The 23,101-nt window shown below is 39.0% G+C and overlaps 2 protein-coding genes across 2 annotated transcripts; both read left to right on the forward strand.

The window, feature by feature from the left end:
- Positions 1-6,237: 6,237 nt before the first annotated feature.
- Positions 6,238-11,222, forward strand: otc (ornithine transcarbamylase). Its single transcript, XM_044015211.1, has 10 exons — positions 6,238-6,390; positions 6,484-6,613; positions 7,732-7,813; positions 8,259-8,346; positions 8,507-8,660; positions 9,386-9,508; positions 9,620-9,673; positions 9,758-9,907; positions 9,991-10,128; positions 10,211-11,222. The coding sequence occupies exons 1-10, from the start codon at positions 6,308-6,310 to the stop codon at positions 10,268-10,270; spliced, it is 1,062 nt and encodes a 353-aa protein (XP_043871146.1). The 5' UTR covers positions 6,238-6,307; the 3' UTR covers positions 10,271-11,222.
- A 772-nt stretch (positions 11,223-11,994) lies between these two features.
- On the forward strand, positions 11,995-22,509 carry LOC122760147 (G-protein coupled receptor 161-like). Its single transcript, XM_044015212.1, has 6 exons — positions 11,995-12,171; positions 14,018-14,417; positions 16,503-17,224; positions 18,501-18,608; positions 19,196-19,321; positions 20,212-22,509. Exons 2-6 carry the CDS (start codon positions 14,062-14,064, stop codon positions 20,481-20,483), a joined length of 1,584 nt encoding a protein of 527 aa, XP_043871147.1. The 5' UTR covers positions 11,995-12,171; positions 14,018-14,061; the 3' UTR covers positions 20,484-22,509.
- Positions 22,510-23,101: the final 592 nt, after the last annotated feature.

A 23,101-nucleotide genomic window follows, 5' to 3' on the forward strand; every position in this document is an offset into this window, starting at 1 on the left:
GAAAAGTTCCAGCAGCGCATTCCTGCTCTCAAAGGTCCGCCTCCTGGTCCACGAACAAGGGAGGATTCTCCTCATGTGTGCAGGCAAACAGTCACTCAGTCACCGAGTCAGTGAGAGAGTGAGTCAGGACTACACCGCTGGGACTGTGAGTCAGGACCGACGCTGAGGCTGGACATAATTATGTAGATATACTGTATGTACAACATGAGACAACAACACATTTATTAGAAAAAATATGGGATATGATACAATACGATATATGATAATATATATATGATACAATATAATATGATATAATATGATACGTTATATGATAGGATACAATATGATATATGATATATATGATATGATATGAGATATTATATATGATATGATATGATACAATATGATATGATATGAGATATTATATATGATATGATATGATACAATATGATATGATAGGATGTGATATGATGCGATGCGATATGATACAATACAATATGATTTGATACAATACGATATAGTACACGATACAATACGACACAATATGATATGATACAATATGATACAATGCATTTTTCCATTATGACACTTAATGATATGATATGACATGACACTATATGTGATATATGCAATATATTATATGATTTATTATCCTAGTATGATACGACGTTATATATTATACATATATTATGCATATACTGTATATATCATATATGAGATGACAATATTATGTATGTGAATTGACGTGATATGTGATTCAATACAATATGATATGAACAATTTTAACAATTGTCAATATGTCAAACACATTTATACAGAATATTTTACACAAACATCCCAGAATATTACAGAAAGAAAGAAAGAAAGAAAGAAAGAAAGAAAGTAAGAAAGACGACTTTGTGCTATGGAAGCACTTTGTTATACAGAAAAAAACAGTCCATAGAATGACTTAATTGAGCTGTCATTATGGTATAAAAGTCATTATGAGCATTGAAGAACCAGTATAATGAGCCCCTGGACAGATACAGTTACATGGTCCAGAGTTTCATCACTGATATAAAAGTGAGCTGAGCTGCATACAGCACACTATATATATACTGAATATACAGTATAGACATTAACAAAGGTCAAAGGTTAGAATTAATCCCTGTATATAGAATATGTTCATGTACAGCTCTAAGGTTTCATAAGAGCTGCACACAAAAACACTCACAGTGAGGTGAAAGTACAGTGATGTTGAAGGAATAATCACTCTGTAATTTTCTTATCCACAAGCATGAGGTTGGTTTACGGGCCGTGCGCATGCGTGTGTGTGTGTGTGTGTGTGTGTGTGTGTGCAAGTCCACACTTGAAGGTGTTAAGACATTCTTTGTCTTGACAGGAAACAGGAAAAGGAGGCGTGCGTGTGTGTGATTATGTGACTTCAGAGACTTTAAACGTCGTGATTAAAGTGTTAACTGCCTCCATCTTGGCTCACCTGGCTCTGAGGGATTCATGTGACACTTTGATGTGGTGTCATAGACTCTAATTTCAGATTAAGAGCTTGTTTGACTTTTAGTTTGTTGAGATGTACTAATTGTTTATTTTTCTCAAAGATCTTTAAAGGATCAAGCATTTGGAGTGAAATGTTTTTGACCTCACTATAAAGCATTTTAAATACAAGGGATAGTCTGATACCACATTTTCTCGTCTGATGTGACTTACTAAAATTGAAAAGGGGCTACAAAACCACGCCCTTAGCATTTGATGTTGACCTTCTCCTGGTGGACTCAACCTCGTGCAGATCTTCTGAAGGTGTCTGAAGACGTCCTTCTTCCTGATGTCTTCACTTGATCTTTCACTTTGGACATATTTGCTGGTTATTTCAGGTCCTTTCTTGGCCTTGATATCAGGAGATACTGATGCCAAAGCTCCCGCTGTCGGTTTGCTTGTTTACATTAAGAAATTCCTACAGATTTCTATTTCTTTCTGGTATTTTCCTTCCCTTCAGTCTCTCTCTGATGTTGTGGCTCTAACTTTCTTCTGAAGGATTGCTCGCAAGAAGTGCTCTTGTTATTCGTTGGTGATTTTAAAAAGGGAATCACACTCCTTTGAGCTTGTTTGTTGTTGTGATTTTTCCGTGATTTTATTGGACTGGTAATGTTCTCTTTTCCTTCAGATGTGACTGTGCGGTTGTTTTTCTGGAGCAGATGTCTCTTTCTTTAAAGAGCTGGAGTCTGTCAGAAGATCAGATCCCGGTTTTCCCTTTGGACTGGAGCTGTTCAGCAAACTCCTCAGGTCCTTTTGTCGTTCTGCTAAGAGCTCGGCCCTTTTTCTCTCTGCCTGAAAATAAATCAAAGAGAAAACAGCGGATTTAGTGAAAAATTGAAAATAAACCAGGCAGGAAACGGTCAAATGTGGAACAGCGACATGTAATTATGGCAAATTTCACCTCACATTTTTGGTGATCTTTCGATTCGCAGTGTATGTTTTGGATAAGTACATGTCGTGTTTTATCCTTTCAAACGTGAATATGGAAGAAAAAAAAAAATACAGGTCTGTTTTCAAAAGTAAAACCAAGAATAGCTCTGGACATATGTGCCTGGTGGGCACGCATCGCAAGTCAGTCGTCAACAAATCTGTCATCAGTGTCAGTGGGTGGAAGAGAAACCACGTCGATGTGGAGAAACGGAGGAGAGATCTTTCTTTACTTGTGACAAACAGATGATGAAGATAACGTGGGGGTCAGCGAGGTGTTATTTAATCAGTCACAGCAGATGTTCTAGATACTGTCGGGGATTTAAATGTTCAATAACTTAATGATCTTTACTACAGTAACTCTTCTTTGCTGTATTCTTGATTCTTTGTCACACGTTTGAGCAAACGGTTGAAAGGTTCTGTACTTTTCATTTTCGATTAAAAATGACAATTTGCTGATTAATACAGGGTTTTGTTCAGCCAGTCATTTGGAAGTAGTAGTTTTGTTTTTACATATATGACAAATTTGAAAGCATGAACATCAACCTGGAAAGAAAATTTCAATTAAACAAATCCTGTGACCGAAAATCTTGTTTTTCTATTTAACTAATTTATTCATGCTTTCTATTGATTTCTTACAATTCTATCTCTATGTTGTTTTTAAATGGCTGAAAGTGTTTTTTAATATGAAGCACAAATCTTGTCACGTTTATAGTTTGTAATCTTTAAAAATGTATGTGTCTGAATAAAAACACTGATACTGATGATATACAAAGTAGAACACGGCTACCTTTACATCTTGCTTTAAAACTTTACTTTTATTGTAAAAGTACTCGGCAAGTTGTCCGATTGCCTGTCTTAGTCTGACTATGGTGGCCTTAGCTTGATTAAACTGTGCATGTAAACATACTGACAGAGATAGTGATGGTAGCTCAGTGGTAGAGTTCAATTTGAAGGTTGTGGGTTTGATTCCCGGGGCTGATGAGCCTGGTCCACTTTGTTTGAACTTGTATCGGGCATTCAAGAAGTTGCACACTGCAGCTTTAACACCACAGCCTGGTCATGAATGGGTTAGCGAGCACCACATGTTACACTGTGACACACTACGATGCAAGAGTCTCCTTCACAGCTTGCTTCATCCCTGGCAGTGGAAACACTGATGAGATGTGGCTGAGAAGTTCCTGCCAACATTTCCAAAGCTGTGTGTGTGTGTGTGTGTGTGTGTGACTGGCAACACGTTGGTGTAATTAGCAGAATCAATCTGGTTTTAGGAGATTCACTGGAGACGTTCTTGGAGAAAGCAAATAAATGTGAAAAACTGAGAGGAGACTAAAAAACACATACACACACAATGTATGCTGAGCTATGCACATTTCCTGGAAAAGTCAGCGGAGTGTTCAGTGTTGCTGCCCTGGAGTGCTCATAATCCAGAACACAACCAACAAGCCTACGGTGGAAAATAACTATGCATTTACGTCAGTAAACGCTTTGTATTCCTCAAATCACGGCAGAAATAGCTTTAGACAAACGACTTCTTTCACAGTTGACTCGTTTCTCCTCCTCGTCTCCTGTGATCATTTGTCTCCAAAGCACTTTCTGCCTCTCTGAAAGATTAGACGAGAGTCAATAAAGCTGCTGTAAGCAATGACTTATGTTTTTTCTGTACTTTCTCTTTGTGAGGTTCCAGACGGATCTCCAGGATAAACCTCGGCTCAGCTCCACAGATACTCTCTAAACCTGTTAACGTAGTAACTTTAATCCTGTCAACGTGTTTGTGGTCTGAGAAGATTCTCCTCCTCTGGTCGGGAACATGAGTGAGGACATCTGATGGAGCTTTGTGGTTCTTTAGGTCATAAAAGAATATCTTCTCTGAGGAGACTATAATGTTAGGGTTAGTAACAGCAGATTAGATGAAAGGTCTGTGGATTAGGACGTAGAGGAGGCGGCTCTGGAAGAGTTCTCCTGAAGCTTCTTTGATGGTTGAGAACATATAGGCTTAGTGGTTTAGTGGACTAGGACAGAGGATTAGGACAGAGATGGCCTTGGTGTTATGTAATAGGACGTTCAGAGACGAGGGAGGCGTGATAAAGTTCTTCTCCGGTGTTTTGGGGTTTGAGATATTTCAGGACATTTGCCAGGAGGAGTTGAGGAAGCCAGAATTGAAACGTGGGAGGCTCTGAAACAGTTCCCTGAACATTTCCACAGAGCTTTCCTGAAAGACAGGAGACTGTGTAAAAGGTTTCTTTCGATTCTTTTTAAATATATGCAGAAGATCTAATGCACACGATCATGGTGTGCATCATAAAGAGTGTGTACATTTCACTCGTCTTTAAACGTGTTTAAACACTTTGTTTTGAACTTTAATACCGTGGCGCTGGAGTGCCAAACACTACAACATTTAAGAAAACACAATGTTTCATATAGTTTCTAATGTTTTCTAATGTTTTAGTGTTTTGGTTTTTTTCTGTGTTTTAGTTTTTTGTTAATGTTGTTGTGTTTGGCCCTCCAAGGCCACCATACATTAAACTTTTAGCAGCACTGGTGAGGAACTGGTTGTCTGTATGGAATCCCACAAGTAACATTAGCCTCAGGATTATTTAAGATAAATGTTAAACCTTGCGCAAGGAGTGTGTTGTTAAACTGAGCAGCCTTGGTGGAGATTTATGTTCTCTGAGCACTTTCGCTAGTTTATTTAATACATTTGTTTTTCATCTCATGCACTGCTTTACATTTTAAAGCCACTTAATAATCTTTATTTACTTCCATATTTTGTCCAGACTCTTTATCCGCCAATGTTTTCATTCATATCTATGGAGTGAGCAAAGTGGCACCTGAGCAGAGCCACATTCTGTGCAACACTGCCCCCTGCTGGCTTCAAACTAGGATTACCATTATCTGAAGTTGGTGGCAGATTTTGTGCAAAACTCAACTCAAGTACATTTAAAGACATTTAACTAACACATGGTACAGTTAAATATCTGGTTCACAATCATATATAAAGAGGGAAATCATGAGGGACAACATGGCCTTGATATATTGATTATTAACTGTTTAGTTAACTGTTTACTTACTAACCCTAACCAACATTTCACTTATTTTGTCCTGGAGGAAGCTTTTTATTTTTAATATAAATGTTATATAAAATGAAGACTCCTTATTATGTCATTTATTAATATCTTTTTTGTATTTTACCTTTTTTTTTTGCTATATTTGTTTATTTCCTGTTTGTGTATCTTGTACTGGAAGAAGAATTACCTCTTTACGACAGAGAAATTAAAACTAACTAACTAAATCCTATTTCCAGTAACACATAACTATAATTTCCTATGATAAATAGGATTAAAGTGTAAAATTGATGGTGAAAGTTAAGTTCAATTTATAATTGTGCTTGGGGCTTTTTACATAATTGATGTTTTTATTAATTAGGTTCATTTAAAAACAAAGAAGCTAATATTTGAGTTTGCGAAACAATAATCAATGTATATCAATATACATATAACCACTCATCCATCAATCTATCTTTTAAATATGTTATATGAATGAATAAGTACATATTTAAAGCATATTGTAGATATGAATACCTAGATCTTTGTAACTTAAATAAATTAAACTAAATCAAAAACAACATTATTTTTAATATTATGTTTTAGAGATAATATTATGTCAATTTTGATTAAAAAAACTGACGTGCATAAAGTTTAATACCCCGCCCCCTTTCCTCCGCAGTCCTGTGGTGACGTAGGCAGCAGCCTCGTTGCTGATTGGCTTGTCGCTCCTGGTGCACGTGGTCAGCAGCAGGATCGTCAAAACTCCACAGTTTAATCTGACGAAACACTGACACGAGGTTGCGATTCTGTTTGGATTTTGTATGAACGCAGCTGCGATGTTTGTTAAACTTGTGTCAGTTAACAGTTTGAAAACTTTACTCAAACTTTCTTCACGAAGTTTCAGGTAAGAGACTGCGCACACATGACAATAATTCAGTGGCGTTTGTGGGTCTGGATTATTGTGTGTTTGGATTATGGTTTGTTGTGTTGTGTGCAGCTCCTCCTGCGCTGCGGTGAATTTAAAGGGTCGCAGTTTCCTCACACTGAAGGATTTCAGCTCAGATGAAATCCAGAGACTGTTGTGGGTTTCAGGAGACCTCAAACACCGCATCAAGCACCAACAGCAGGTTTTCTACAGTTTTTCTTCTGTAGTGTCATCACCTGTGTGTGTTATAGTTTAATCTGTGCTCATGCAATGTTGTGTAACGACACTGAAAAATACGGTGGCCCTGGAGTGACAAACACTACAACATTTTTGAAAACACAACATTAAAAAAACGCTAAAACATTAAGAAGAAAACACTAAAACATTACAAAATGCTAAAATGTTAAGAAGAAAACATTAAAACATTACGAAACGCTAAAATGTTAAGAAGACACTACACATTGAGAAGAAAACACTACACATTATGAAGAAAACTACACATTGAGAACAAAACACTACACATTATGAAGAAAACACTACACATTGAGAAGCAAAACACTACACAGAAGAAAAACACTACACATTGAGAAGAAAACACTACACATTATGAAGAAAACACTTCACATTATGAAGAAAACACTACACATTATGAAGAAAACACTACACATTGAGAGAAAAAACACTGAAGAAAACACTACAAGAAAGAAAAACACTACACAAGAAAACACTTAAGAAAACACTACACATTATGAAGAAAACACTACACTGACACTACACATTATGAAGAAAACACTACACATTATGAAGAAAAACACTACACATTATGAAGAAAACACTTCACATTATGAAGAAACACTACACATTATGAAGAAAACACTTCATTATGAAGAAAAACACTACACATTGAGAAGAAAAACACTACACATTATGAAGAAAACACTACACATTGAGAAGAAAACACTACACATTATGAAGAAAACACTACACATTATGAAGAAAACACTACACATTGAGAAGAAAACACTACACATTGAGAAGAAAACACTACACATTATGAAAAAAACACTACACATTGAGAAGAAAACACTACACATTATGAAGAAAACACTACACATTATGAAGAAAACCCTACAACATTAAGAAGAAACTACACATTAAGAAGAAAACACTACAACATTAAGAAAACGCTAAAAGATTAAAACATATCATTAAACACAAAACAATTATAAAAGCACATAAACAAAAAAGTGCTTAATTTTGTTGTGTTTGGCCCTCCAGGGCCACCGTAGAAAAACCACCAAACTATCATTTCTATTTCAGTATCTTCCTCTCCTGCAAGGAAAGTCGATTGCAATGATATTTGAGAAGAGGAGCACCCGAACAAGAATGTCCACAGAGACAGGTGTGTGTCTGTCTGTGTGTGAGCGAGAGAGTGTGTGTGTGTGTGTGTGTGTCTGTGTGTGTATTGATATGAATGTGAGGACCAAAAAACTTATAAACCACAGAAAGTGAGAACAATTAGAGGAAGTCTTTTTATTAGAGGGTAGAATTGTGTCCAGAATCAGGACCGAAGTGTCTCTGACTCTGTCTTTAAACTTTGTGTGAAACAAAAAGTTGTAAAGTGTTCTGCTTTACAAATGCGTCCTCACGTTGTACCATTCATCAAAATCATTGTTAACGTGGACACAAAAGAAGTGCTGATGTTCAGGAACAAAAGCAACAAAGCACCCACACACACACACACACACACACACACACACACACACACACACACACACAACTATCCTGCAGGATATACACTAATCTATCACAGTTCAAAAAAGGTTGCATTAATATTGTTATTGCAGGGTTCTCTTTGCTGGGTGGACACCCCTGTTTCCTCACCTCTCAGGACATTCACCTGGGAGTGAATGAGAGCTGCAGTGACACAGCCAGGTGAGTGGGGTTGAGGGTCAGGGCTCTGTGCGGGCCAGTCAAGTTCTTCCACACCAAACTCAAAGGGACACAAAAGGGTCTTCCTCAATACTTTTGTCCATATAGTGTATACTACAAATGAGTATATAGTGTATTTTGCCCCAGTATCGTTTCTCCTCAGGGTTCTGTCAGGATTCTGTGACATTGTCTTGGCTCGAGTGTACAGTCACTCCACGCTGGAGGACCTGGATGAAGCGGCTTCCATCCCCATCATCAACGGCCTCTCTGACCTCTACCACCCCATCCAGATTCTGGCTGACTTCCTCACTTTACAGGTATCTCAGCTCTTTTACCCAGTAAATGACAGTAGTGCGTTCACGCACAAATGTTTTGTCAACGTTAATATAGATGCAATTAATTTGCTTCATTTGCACAAATTGAAATATTTTAACTTAAGTCAAAGATCTGCATGGAGGCGCGTTCACCCCAAATACACTCTTTGTTTCGGTTGCTTCGGTTTATGCTAAGCTAACTGCATTCATAGTAAAGTTCTTGAATAAAATGAGGCAAACACTTTCAGAGGTTACCAGTTAGGACAACTTCCTTGCTCACTTTCTGTCCCACCGATACTCTCTGAGTCTGATCTCGAGTTGAAATATTTTAACTCAGGAGACTGAAACAAACAACAACATGGTGTCCACATACTGTAAGCCTTGTTTCTACCACTTGGTGGAGTTCTGTTCAGCTGGTACACTCTAGCTACCTGCCCATAGCCAATCAGAAAGAGAATTGGCTTTTAAAAGTAGGGTTTGCCGTTTCGAGTCCCTGCCAGGTCAAGGGCTGGGGTACCCTTGAGTGAGGTACCCAATCCCCGTTGCTCATTGTTATTTGCACTCTCTAAAATGACCTAAGCCACAGGGGGCCCACATCTGGTGTGGACTCCTTGTGCCGGTGCCAAGCCTAGATATAGGGGAAGGTTGCGTCAGGAAGGGCATCCGCTGTTGACCAATCGACAGCCCCCACCCTTTAGGAGTAGGTTATTTCAGTTATTTCTCCGCAGGAGCATTATGGGTCCCTCCGGGGATTAACGGTGAGCTGGATTGGAGACGGCAACAACGTCCTGCACTCGTTCATGATGACTGCTGCCAAACTGGGCGTTCACCTCAGGATCGCGACACCGAAGGTTCCCCACTTCCTATAACACCAATTATTTTCTTTAAGAGTGTTGCGTTTGTGGTCCTACGTTGTAATGACTCTTGAGGAACTAAAGCTAAAGCTGTACCGTCGCTAACAGGGGTACGAGCCGGTGCAGAGTGTCATTCAGGAAGCACAGAAACTCTCCAAAGAGGTGAGCTCCTCTCGCAGGTGTCACATTGTGGTCGTGTGTGTGTGTCGTATGGAGTGTGTTTAAATGTTTGATTATTTGTCTAAGCATGGGACCCAGCTCCTTCTGACCTCCGACCCCATGGAGGCCGCCCACGGCAGCAATGTTTTGGTCACCGACACCTGGGTCAGCATGGGACAGGAGGAGGAGAAGAAGAAGAGGCTCAAAGACTTTGAAGGTTACCAGATCACAATGAAGGTATTCATTTACATTGATTGTACACTGGTTTATTTACCCCCTGTGTTACATTTCCATGCAGAACTTTTGTATTTCAATTTTAGACAGGAAGTGTATGCAAACCAGACTGGACCTTCTTGCACTGCCTGCCCCGTAAAATGGAGGAGGTGGACGACGAGGTGTTCTACTCCTCGCGCTCCCTCGTCTTCCCCGAGGCTGAGAATAGGAAATGGACAATCATGGTGAGATGGAAAAGTATAATTGTTTTACTGACTACTCCATCATGTGCTGCATATCAATGAACATGGTTCTTCTCTCTTTCAGGGTCTGGTGGTTTCTCTTCTGACCGACTACACTCCACAGACCCCCATGCTGAAGTTTTAACCTTTCATTTAAAACTTCATGAAAGGTTTACACGCAGCCACCATCTTATAAACCCCCCCAACACACACACACACACATACACACCAAAGTCCATAGAGAAAATCAGGCGTTTTTAGCCCTCAGGACATGGGAGCTGCTTGTCCACTGCTGCCTCGTTTGGTAAGTTTTTGTCACGTAAGTAAATCCAAACAAGGGATTTTAAACGCAGAAGTCTCAGAATCACACATTTGAACTGACTCATAGTGGCCCAGGTGGATCAACAACTCCTGTGTGCTGTGATGTGAAAATTGCTGATTTTCTCTATGGACTGTGGTGAGTGAGTGAGTTTACAAATGGACAAACTTCAGTTTCCTGTTGGAAATGGCTGTCTAATGGCGAGATAAAGCGACAAATATGTGGTAAAGATTCTAGATTTGAAGAGAAAATGGGTTGAGTGTTGTCAACAACAACAGAATGCTGTACCCCACACCCCTATCCTCCCTGATGTTTTTGTGTTTACGATACAAACGTTTAGTGTTTACGCGTCTTGGCTTTAAATGTGCTTTTAAGCACGGGTGCTGTAGATATCTTAAAAACAAATGTATACTAAAATTGTATAATAAAACAAATGTGTCCTCCTTCACATGTTTTAAGTATGAATGTTGAATGTATGAGAGATGTCACTCATTGTAGATCATATGTATATATGTATATGTATATATATGTATGTGTATATATACATGTATGTATGTATGTATGTATATATGTGTATATATATATGTATATGTATATGTATATATATGTATGTCTTTATTGTGATATAATGTTTTGTTATAATTTTAAACATGTATTTTTGACCAGATTAGAACCCCACTGATGTAAATTAATTAAATTAACCCCACACATAAATAAATGATGGTGAACTTGTGGAGTCAGGCTGCGCCACCACGCGGTCACGGTCGATACTACCTCAGATGGTTCTCATTGGTTTAAGGGGAAGATGACGAGTTGTGTGTGTGTGGAGCTTTGATCCACGTGTGTGGTCCAGAAGAAACACAAACACAAATTGCTTTTTGTCACAGAAATAAACACGAACACATATGTTACACACACACACACACGAATAAATAGCGAAGCCGCGATGCGTTCACGGTCCGTGTTTACATGTGTTGTCATGGTGATTTTGAACAACAAAAACACTGCAATACGATAATGCAAACCCTAAATACATTAATAATGTCTCAATGAGGCCGTGAAAACAAGACAGTTGTGCCCGGCGACCACCCACAGTCTGCTGCTGTTAGAGAGGAGGAGGAGGAGGAGGACAGGGTTGCCAGATATGTTTTTTTAAAACACGGAATAAGTCTACTTTTGGGGAATTAAATGGTTTATTTTGGTCCACAGCAATTGTAATGATTTTTATACAGACTCACAGATGCAGACACAGACATTATGCATCATTTGGGCAAATATGTGGTTCGATATTCCTTGTGCATTAATATCATGCGTAATCATCATGCTCTGATAAACCCCCGTGGGTTTGACAGCAATGTTATATTTTAAATAGATATATAGATATACTATAAACTGTGTTTACTTGAAATGTGATGTTTCACTTTGTTCATCTCGTGTTTATAGTTCACACAGTATTGTAATAGTGTTTGTGTGTAAACATTGGGGCCGGTTTTTCGTCACGTAGACCTGGCAACCCATGCATCGCACCCGCAGCTGAATTGATCCTTTAGCTCCAGTCTGAAGTCTCCCCGTAAACTCCGCAAACTCCACCGCGTCCAGCGTCTTCTTTCTCCCTGGGGCTCGGACCTCAGTTATCGGATAAGAGTGGGGATTAAAACGAACAAGATGGACGTTTTTTTGTCGCCGCACGGGATCAAATGTGGAGCCACGGAGCCGAATCAGAGCAGGTAAAGGGGGATAAAGTGACCGTGTTTCAGAGCGGGACAATAGGGAGAAAGTTTGAGCTAACCCAGGCTAACTAACGGTAGCTAGTCTCAATGCTAACGAGCTGTATAGACTACTCCTCACACGTTTTAAAGTTAATTTAAGTATTGGAAATGTACTTTACAGAACGCTAAATGTTGTCAAACATTGTGTTTTAGTGTTCAACTTTTCCACATGGTTGTTTCACTCATAGAAACTTAAACCGTGCAAATGCCGTAATTAAACATGTTCACTGAAGAGACTAGCATGTTTTTTAAAAACGCGTTTTTAAAACGACTTTTTTTTGTTCATTTATATAATCACATTTAAAACAACCCACATCTACCCAATGTGCTTTAAATACAATTAAAAACAGCAAAAAGAAAAGTAAACAGTAAACATAAGTAAGTAAGTCAGTATAAAAGTACAGCAAATCAATCAAAAATCAAACCAACAATGTGAGTGTACCCTAATTTAAAGAACTATACACTTCCTAAGGGTTAACATATGACTTGTGATCATAGATGTTGCGAAAATAAAGCTATTATTTTAAAATATAAAACTCTGTAGCTCCAGGCTACACAATTTCATATTATATAACGATGTCAAAATGTCTCATATCCTGTGTTAAACTGAAGGATTGTGGTGGCTTTAATCACAGTTAATAATATCCTGCTGACAAGAATTTATCAGCATAGTTGAAACGACATACTATTATAGATTAGATCATTTGATTTTGAAGCAAAACAAACCCAACAAAAACAGTGTTTTTTTAAATCAAATTGAAAATAAACTGATTTGTTTGTCGTTTGTTGGACAAAAATACTTTTATTTGTTCCATGTATTTTATACAGTACTTGCTGAAGTCAACATGTGTCTCTGCATTTGTGTCTTTCAAGCATATATACATTTCATAACATAAATACTATTTTTTTTCATTATTTATTTAGTTCTATTTTAGTATTTTTTAGCTAATGTACATACTGTATGTTGTCCCCAGTGTGGTTGGAATATGAAATAAAGCATATAAGGCAGACTACCAACAATTTGTGTTGAAATGTGATTTAACAAGACAAACCAACCAATTTTTAAAGTTTTTAGATTTTTCAGCTTCTTAAATGTGAGTATTGTCTGTTTTCTTTGCTTTATACAACACACACACAAAAACCCCCAATACATGAAGACATTTGAGAACATCATTATGTTGAGGCTCTGACATTGAAAATAAAAGTTAGTTGCAGTCCAACTTGTAATCCTTCTCACTATACTTTCACTTTTTTAGCTTCTATTCTGTCATTATTTAACGTTTGTATGGCTGTGGCTGCAATTTATGCCATCTAGATATATTACTGCAGAAATAACCAGCAGATTAAATGCTTTTTTAGGAGCTGAAAGTGTGTAAACAAACTGACGTGGCAGGTTAATAGAAGATTTAATGGATTTTGTTTAAACTTGTGCCCTACTTAACTCCAAAAGAAAACTAAATTACTTTAAACATGTTTTGGACATCTAAATATATGTTATGATAAATAGATTTCTTTAATATGTTTAAATGTTAACATTTTGGTACCACCAGAGGAAGCTAGGGATGGGAATCGGTATTGGTCAGTATCAGTCCACTAATGGTCAAAATCAAAGTCAAAATGTAAGATCTCATACAATCCAATGTAAATTCTGCAGCTCAAGTTATGTAATCTAAATAACTTACTGAAGAAATAACCAGCAGATTAAATGATTTTAGAGGAGCTGAAAGAGTGTAAACAAACTGACATGGTAGGTTAACAGAAGATTTTTTTAATCAAGGTTTGTTGTGTTTTTGTTCCTCAACAGTGTCCCACCATTCCTTCACCTGTCCAGTGGCCCAGTCTCTCACCATGAACACCAGTAGAAACTGCACAGCGGCGGCGGCAGCGGGGGGGAACAGCGATGGTCTGGCCGTGCTGGAGTCTGTCTCCATCGTGACCATCACGCTCCTCGCCTGCCTGGGGAACCTCCTGATCGTGGCCACCCTCTACCGCAGGCCTTATCTGCTCACGCCCAGCAACAAGTTTGTGTTCAGTCTCACGCTGTCCAACCTTCTGCTGTCCACGCTGGTGCTGCCCTTTGTGGCCGTGAGCTCCGCCAAGAGGGAGTGGGTTTTTGGCGTGGTGTGGTGCAACTTCACCGCCCTGCTCTACCTGCTCATCAGCTCTGCGAGCGTGCTCACACTCGGAGCTATCGCCATCGACAGGTCAGTGTTTAATCTTGATTTACACTCACTGGCACCGTAGTAATCACTGTTTTGCATCATTCAGAAAAGATAACAATATTTAGATCAATATTCAATCAAATATGTTGTGCACATATATTTGTACTAGGGCTGTAGTGTTTTTTTTTTCAATAATTAAACTGAAATCAACAAAAGGCTATCATTTTGGTCAAATCATTTCAATGTTTGGGAAACATAGATCAACATTTTCTGGACCAAACAACTCATCGATTAATCGAGAAAAGTATATATATATATATATATATACATATATATGTATGTATATATATATATATATATATGTATGTATATATATATATATATATATGTATGTATATATATATATATATGTATAACATATATATATATATATATACATATATATGTATATATGTGTATATATATATGTATGTATATATATATACATACATATATATATATATATATATATGTGTATATATGTATATGTATATGTGTATATATATATATATATATATATATATATATATATATACATATGTATACATTTATTTTTAAATCAACCCTTTGCTCTGTGTCTCAGAGTTTTTCTGTGGTTCCTGTTTTCAGGCATCTTTGTAAATAAGATTAGCTAATTTTGTAAGCATTTGTAAGTCGTGGTGTTTTTCCCCAGCTCAAGTGACAAGCATGAGTCAGACTTACACGGTTAAGTTATATAGAAACGTCTACTTACAATTCAATTTTATCCAGTACACGGATAATCAGTTAAGCTCCAGTCATATTATGGAGCTATCAGTGGTGGTTGCTGGCCTTTGAAGCAAGGAAAGCTACTTTATTCAATCACTGTCTCGTTCACCACAGTAAAAAAAACAAACAACAAAACTATTCTGTGCTTTCTCATAGAGATCAATTGAAGCTGAGCTTCCACTGGTTTCTATACACCGCGCTGCACCGTGGCTGATTCTGAACTTACTAGTCGTATAGTACATCACGCTTTAGAGCACTTTTTAGTGATGAAATGTAAATGCAGTGTAACATATTTGACCGTGTAATTTGTGACAAATTAGAGGAGGCAGAGCTCGTCTCTGTTCAACATACCAGTCAAATGAATCATGTATGCGCTTGCATGCGCTTTCTCTGAAGAACGAATTTGAGTTGAGAGTTTAAACAAAACAACTTCACTTGTCTATATTGTATCTTGTTATTTATGGAGTAGCCTCCAAACAAAAATCAAAAACATCCCAGTTATGATGGCAACTATTGATCATTTTCTTGATTAATCGATTTGGTCGATCGCTTGGTCCATTATGTGTCAGAAATTGATCAGTGTTTTTAGAACCTGTAAATCAGTGTTTCTCTATCCCAATCCTCACGCATGTTTTAGATGTTTCTCTGCTCCAACCCACCCGATTCAAATAGTCAGCTCTATAAAAGCCTAGTAACAAGCCATTTATTTGAATGCTGTAGATGATGTTCTCGAATGTCTTGTTTTTCTTTGTTATTTTGAACAAAGAAGCAAGAAAATATTCACATTTGAGAAGGTGAAAAATCTGAAAACTTGTTATTTTATTATTATTATTATTATTATTATTATTATTATTAATAAGAATAAAGAAGTGGTTGATGATTAATCGATTATGTAATTGTTGCAGCCCTAGTCCCTGTTTTGGAGATCAATAAAGGATCTATCTATGTATTATTAATCAATATATCGTACGGGATCATACCTAACCTAACAGTGCACAAAGGTCTAATAAAGGTTCAATTTTATTGAAATGATATATTTATTTATCAGTAATTGTTGTTGTCAGGGAGCACAGAGGATTGTAAAATGTAGTTACTAAGCCTCACTGTAAAGTTTCTCTGCTACGTACCCTCACTGTCCTAATGTCCTAATTACCCCGAGCACCTTTGGGAATTATAGTTAACAGTGTGGGTTTTGTTCTCCTACCGAACTCCTCAGTTTCTGGCTTTTCAGAAATCCCCTTACAGTACTGTAGGCAGGAAAAGTACAGCCATGAATTTCTGTATTTCACGTTCAAATCTCTTCACTGTCCATCATTATTCCTTGTTTTTGTTTTGCGACAGGTACTACGCAGTGCTCTACCCGATGATCTACCCCATGAAGATCACAGGAAACCGGGCGGTGGTGGTGATCGCGTACGTGTGGCTTCACTCTCTGGTGGGCTGTCTGCCTCCTCTGTTCGGCTGGTCCTCCTTCGAGTTCGACTGCTTCAAGTGGACCTGTGTGGCGTCCTGGCACAGGGAGCCCAGCTACACGGCCTTCTGGGTCACGTGGTGCATCCTCCCGCCCCTGTTGGTCATGCTGGCCTGTTACGGTGTCATTTTCCGCGTGGCCCGCATGAAAGCCCGCAAAGTCCACTGTGGCACCGTCGTCGTCGCTCACGAAGACTCCAACGGAGCTCAGAAAAACGGACGCAAGAACTCGAGCACGTCCACGTCGTCTAACGGAAGCCGGCGGAGTCTCGTGTACGCGGGCAGCCAGTGCAAGGCCTTCGTCACCATCTTGGTGGTGATCGGCACCTTCCTGGTGACGTGGGGGCCGTACGTTTGCGTGGTGTGCAGCGAGGCTCTGTGGGGACAGGGCAGCGTCTCTCAGGGGCTGGAGACTCTGGTGGCGTGGCTGTCCTTCTGCAGCGCCGCGTGCCACCCGCTCATCTACGGCCTGTGGAACAAGACGGTGAGGAAGGAGCTGCTGGGGATGTGCTTTGGCGACCGCTACTACAGAGAGTCGTTTGCGACGCGGCACAGGACGTCCCGGCTCTTCAGCATCTCCAACAGAATCACAGGTGGGAGTGTTATTATTTAGAATTCTTTTAGTAGTGGTGGCATAACTGTGTGTGCTTTGACTTCTTAAAGCGCCACATGATGTTGTATTCTGATTTGACAAAAGGTCCAAAAAAGCAGAAGAATTTACCTTAGAAGCAAAAGTATCTATGATTAATCAGTGAAGTGACGAATAACTGAAACTCAAATAAAGATCAGCAAACAAGAACATTAGTATTTAACAGTAATATTAATACGTGGGCGGACTGATATGATTATTTTTTTTCTATTATTGATGCCAAAAATTGAGGCAGCAGGTGACTGAGGTATGATGTTGTTCTGCTTTTCTTTTTTTCTGATGTATAATATTACTGATATATATCTGCATTTAACAGTTAATTTATAACAAATGATACACACAATTGTGCAACATTAATAACCATTTATAGAGTCGCACATGTGCTCTGTTTCTCCAATCTGCCTTTTTTGTCTGCACTGCAGCGCTCTCGTATATATGTGTGTGTGTGTGTATATATATATATATATACGTGTATATATGTGTATATATATACATATATATATATGTGTGTATGTATATATATATATATATATACACGTGTGTATATATATATACATATATATGTATATATATATACATATATATGTATATATATACACACATATATATATTCATATATGTGTGTATATATATATATGTGTGTGTATATGTGTATATATATATATACATATATGTGTATATGTATGTATGTATATATATATATATAATTATTTAAAATAAAAAATCAATATGAACTAAATATCAATATACATGGTTCAGCGGCTCATCAAACAGCTTAACTGTCAAATAAACCTTTGTATATTAAAAAGCGTTAAAGCAGCGTTAATCAAGTTTCTGAGAACAAAAATGTGAAAACCTAAGTTAAAACTAAGATTTATTAAGTAATAAATGGCCAATTATTATTATTAAATTGTTACTGCAACCATAACACCTGCACTTTTGTATTTCAAAGTTTTATTAACTATGACGTGTGCTGCTGCTGCTTCTTGACCAGGTCACCCTTGTGAAAGAGGTCTTGATCTCAATGTTTGTTTTTTTACCTGGTTAAATATAGTTAAATTTAAATAAATAAATAAATAAATAAATAATAATAATTAGAAATATTAAACAGGTAGGATAATAAATCACTTATAAATAACAGTATAAGTAATCGTAAGTCTTTATTTTTTGTTGAGTTTGTGCGATTGTTGTTTGACCTGGATGTTCTTGTGTTGCTGCAGACTTGGGCATGTCCCCTCACCTGACTGCCATGCTGGCAGGAGGAGGACATCTGTTGGCTCCTGGGAGCAGCACAGGAGACACTGGCTTCAGTTTCACCCAGGACTCGTGTAAGTGTTGCTGTTTGTCTGTTGTTATTTAAACCGAGACAGTGAAGAGGAGACGGGAAACCGAGTGTGACAGACGTGAACCTCAGACTCGATCCTGGTCCTCAGTGGCTCCCCGAGGACCAGGATTGAGAGTCACTGGTCCGTGTGATGCGTGTCTCAAGGATTCCTCCAAATTGGCTTTTAAATTACGTCACTGATGTGATGCTTTAAATATAGGACATTAATGTATAGGGCAATGCTCTACTGCACACTGGTGTATAATTTCACGTACATGTCACTTGATGCTGTGAAATTGGTGCTATTTTAAGTTAAAACCTTGTTTTAGTTTTGTGTTTATTTCTGTTACTGTGTTTCCTGTGTGCCTTTACATTGTGAGAGACCTGAGCATCAGAAACAGTCATTAAACCTACGAAGATAAAGTTGTATGGATTATTCTTGAAAGCCCTGTTCAGCTGTGTAACATTCAGCCTCATATTCACGTTTCACAATCCGCATTTTAATGTCAGGATATTGTTATTATAACAAGTAATGTCTTGTGTTACACAAATAAATGTTAGATGATGATGATTCCACCCCCACCCCCACAGGCACAGACGTGATGCTGCTGGATAACTTCTCCACCGACGGCTCCTCCCACGCACAGCAGCACGGGAATCCGTCCACGAAGAGGAGGAGCTCGGTCACCTTTGAAGACCAGGTGGAGCATTCCAAAGGTATCTGTCATTTCCCGTCCCGCTCCACAAAAGTGGAGGAGGAGGGAAGTTCACTTTGTACACACACAGAGGGTTCACCACACAATTAGATTTTCCAAGAGCACATTAGAATCTGAGGGTTATGAGGTGTTTCCCATGTTAACAGAATCCAAAGACACTAATGTTACCACCGTTAAATGAGCGTTAACCACAACAAAACTAGTCCACACTATCATTTCCAGACATTGACGACACAACGGCAGCTACCGATGGCAGTTTGTTTTGTTTTTTTTACAAACAATATGAAAAACCCGTTGCTCCCGCTTGTATAAAACTCCTGATGAAGTTACCGTCTTCAACAAGTGTCCCATTTTTTTTAGGACGTAGCAGAACTTTCCCTGTACGGTCTTATTCTTTGTTCTTTTTTAAGTAGTCTTCCGTAAACGTGGCGTTGTTTCAAGAAATGTCTTCCTCCACGCAACCCTGCTCCCAAAAACAAAACCAAAAACAGTCCCGTATGTGGCGCTGTAACGCAGCCACAGAAGACGACAACGTGGAGCTTGCATGCTGGGTACAAACTCCAAATACAAGAAGAAGAGCAAGAGATGTGAGCCTCTTTCCCATGTTGCGTAGAAACGCAAGGGTTTGTCCACTCTGGGACTCCTTTAGGCTTCCCAACATACCCGTTCCGTGTGGATGATTTTTACCCTCACTTTCAACGGGGTAAAAATGAGCAATGAGGTTGTCCTCATTCTTCTGATAGAAAAAACAGTTCAGTTTCCCTTCATTCTCATCCTCATTCCTCCCTCCTCCCGGATTCTTCCTGTCATTTCCTCAGTTCCTCCCGCCCCTCCCCCCGCAGGTCAAAGTCATTCAGCGTCTGCATCTTTCTTTTTGTCTTCTCTCCTCAGCTGAAAACACATCCTCAGTCCAAGTCCACGCAGAGGTTCACAAATCTTTAGACATTTTCGCCGCCGGCCTGGCGAAGGCGATAGAGAAAGACGCCAAACTCTCCCTTTTCGGGGAGGACGTGGCTCTGCCGGGGACACTGTTCCTGACGAGGGCGTCCACGAGACCCAGATACTTGGACGGTCAGAGGCTGAGGCTGGAGAGCATCGACGAGGGCATCGTCAAGGACGACCGGGAGGAAGAGGAGCGCGAGGCGGAGGAGAAACCGGCCTGAGCGCGGCTCGTCCGGTAGACCCGTCGGACTCGCTCGCACTGTGCTGGGTTTATTATTAGTGAACTGTTTTACTCGCGACTTTCCCAGAGCAAAGTCTGTCCTGCTCTGTGGTACAGATCATGAAGTCCCGCTCCAAATGGATAACGCAATACTTGAAGTTATTAGGAAACACACGGAGGTACAGTATTCATTCCATGTGTTTTTGTACGCGTTCATGTAATCGAATAAGAAATTCTTTAACTACTCTAACTTATATTTCCTGATTGTAGTAAATTCTTTACTACTATGCATTGTTGTTATTGTACGTCGTGAGAATTAGGAACACGTGCGTCGTTAGGGCTCGGCGGAATGAAAGATTACAGTCTCGTCTGTATCTACCAAAAGAAACCGACACAGCCTTGAACTCTACAGCGGAGCGCCCCCTACAGTTTCCTGTCAACATCCATCCGTCGTCTACCGCTTTATCCTCACCGTGGTTACCCGAGCCTTTGCTCGACCTCCTGATTCTGAGGACTCCGGGGTTGTCGGCCCTGATCTTCCGCGGCTGGTTTTCCGTTAACAGACAGTAGGGGGCAGTGTAGACGGCCTCCAGGACATTTAACCGTCACACTGGCTCCGAAGTAAACATCCCACGTAGTTCCTCCTTGCTCGCATTTTATTTCATGCTCTTGCAATACTGTAAATACTTACAGGCTGAACAGAGTAATTAGCTGGAACTTGTCGTTGACCGATTTTTACTGAACATAATGATAATATTAAGTGATTTCTTTGGGGTGATGAAATATAGCCAGTATCAACAAAGCATTCCTCTTTCTGCACTTGTCTTACAACATTTGTCAGGCTGCGAACCTGAATCTACGGAGCCCCGGATATGACAGGGTAAAAAAATTCAATAAATTATGCTCACGAAATAAGTCTAACGTGCGCACGTTATATTTATTTTGTGGCCACAAAGTAGGTGTAATGTGTGCAGGAAATAATAATAATAATATTAACATTCCTTGACACCTGGGTAAGCAAAGCAAGCAGTGTCGTGTTGTTATTGTCGTACCTGTGCCGGTAAAGAAAACTGCCTCTCAATGTTCTGTTAAAATGCCAATGACAGGCTTTTCAGAATGTCTCTGTAGCTCAATCCCAGCATAAAATCAAACTCTATCACGCTATCTCTGTCCATCGCGTAGCTTTAGCCACGCTACTGCCTCTACCTTTGGACGACATACTAACCTATGACATTTTGTCACATTTTGGACGACATACTAACCTATGACTGCCTTTGACCTTAGAGGAGGTGTGCTCGATTTGCTTACCCAACTGTCTAGGGATGATGATATTATTAATTAGTATTTCGTGTGCACATTATACCTACTTTGTGGCCACAAAGTAGTATTTTGTGGGCACAATTTAATTGTTTTTTTTACCATGTCATGTACGTGGCTCCGTATGAACCAGTGCCGAGCTTCACCATATGAACACAAGTGTGTGTGTGTGTGTGGCCAGTATCTGTTAGTGTTACTTATTGCGTAGATACCTGCCGAGTATTAGAGAAGGACACACAGCAGTACAGTAATTGCACTTGAACATATACGCGGTGTATGTTTGTTTCCATGGAAACCACTCGGAGAAGACGACCGGTACTGACCAGTCGGTCATTTTTGTGAAACAGTACGACAGCAGTGAAGTAGCGAGAACCAAATGAGCTAAAATCGGGCTAAAGAGACACTTTCAGGTACATTGTTTCTTAATATTGTGCCATCGTGACGAGTTGAGTCTTAATGAAAAAGGATAATGTTGTTGATGTTTACCTCAGTTCATTCATACGCTCCATGTCATTATTTTTTATTAAAGGACGCGTGAGATAGAAAACGAGTTCGACTCTGGTGCCTCGGTCTCACCTCGTACTTAAGTTTGAATAAGTACGCTTGTGAGGAATGATGTAATCCTGAGTTTCACCACACAGTAAAAACCAATATTTGTATTCAAGTTTTGTATTAAAAGTAGACTATTAAAGCGTATTTTTAAATGCAAATGTATTTTTACAAAGTGTTTATTTGCTTTTGTGGTTAGTCTTTGTCTAACGTGTGTGTGTGTATATATATATATATATGTATATATACATATACATATGTCTATATATACATATATATGTATGTATATATGCCAGAACTCCAGTGTTTATTTTGGCAAAACCTTGAAGAAATTCTTGAAAAAAAAGTCATTGATTAATAACAACTTCCCTCTCTCTCTTACTGCACTAGTACTTTTCAAAAGTAATTAAGCATACAGAAAGTAATTCTAAGTATTTTTTGAGCAATAAGACCAAGAAACTTTCAAAGTATCAACATTTATTATCCCTGACCTCAAACTTCCATTCCCAAGTGTGTTGAAGAACATCACGGTCCAAAAATGGTGGCTTCTGACGAGCTGACCTTGTTCCGGATATAAATCTAAAAAGGATCCGTCACTACCACACAGATCTGTACCGGAAACCCCGTCTTGTACGCATGAGTGAAAAGCTACTACTTCCCGTTGAAACTCTAACCCCCCAAAAAGAAACAGGAAATAGCCCCACGTTCACAAATAAGCAAAATAGATCGGGGTCAACGCGAGCTGATGTTTAG

Source organism: Solea senegalensis, unplaced genomic scaffold, assembly GCF_019176455.1.
Source record: "Solea senegalensis isolate Sse05_10M unplaced genomic scaffold, IFAPA_SoseM_1 scf7180000013074, whole genome shotgun sequence".
Lineage (NCBI taxonomy): Eukaryota > Metazoa > Chordata > Actinopteri > Pleuronectiformes > Soleidae > Solea > Solea senegalensis.

What these genes read in the sequence shown, in the direction of transcription:
- otc (XM_044015211.1), top strand. Translation starts at nt 6,308, where the DNA reads ATGAACGCAGCTGCGATGTTTGTTAAACTTGTGTCAGTTAACAGTTTG. An exon ending in CTTTCTTCACGAAGTTTCAG is followed by an intron (nt 6,391 to 6,483) that starts GTAAGAGACTGC and finishes TGTTGTGTGCAG; the next exon opens with CTCCTCCTGCGCTGCGGTGA. An exon ending in CTGACTTCCTCACTTTACAG is followed by an intron (nt 8,661 to 9,385) that starts GTATCTCAGCTC and finishes ATTTCTCCGCAG; the next exon opens with GAGCATTATGGGTCCCTCCG.
- LOC122760147 (XM_044015212.1), top strand. Translation starts at nt 14,062, where the DNA reads ATGAACACCAGTAGAAACTGCACAGCGGCGGCGGCAGCGGGGGGGAAC. An exon ending in GGAGCTATCGCCATCGACAG is followed by an intron (nt 14,418 to 16,502) that starts GTCAGTGTTTAA and finishes GTTTTGCGACAG; the next exon opens with GTACTACGCAGTGCTCTACC. An exon ending in CAGTTTCACCCAGGACTCGT is followed by an intron (nt 18,609 to 19,195) that starts GTAAGTGTTGCT and finishes CCACCCCCACAG; the next exon opens with GCACAGACGTGATGCTGCTG.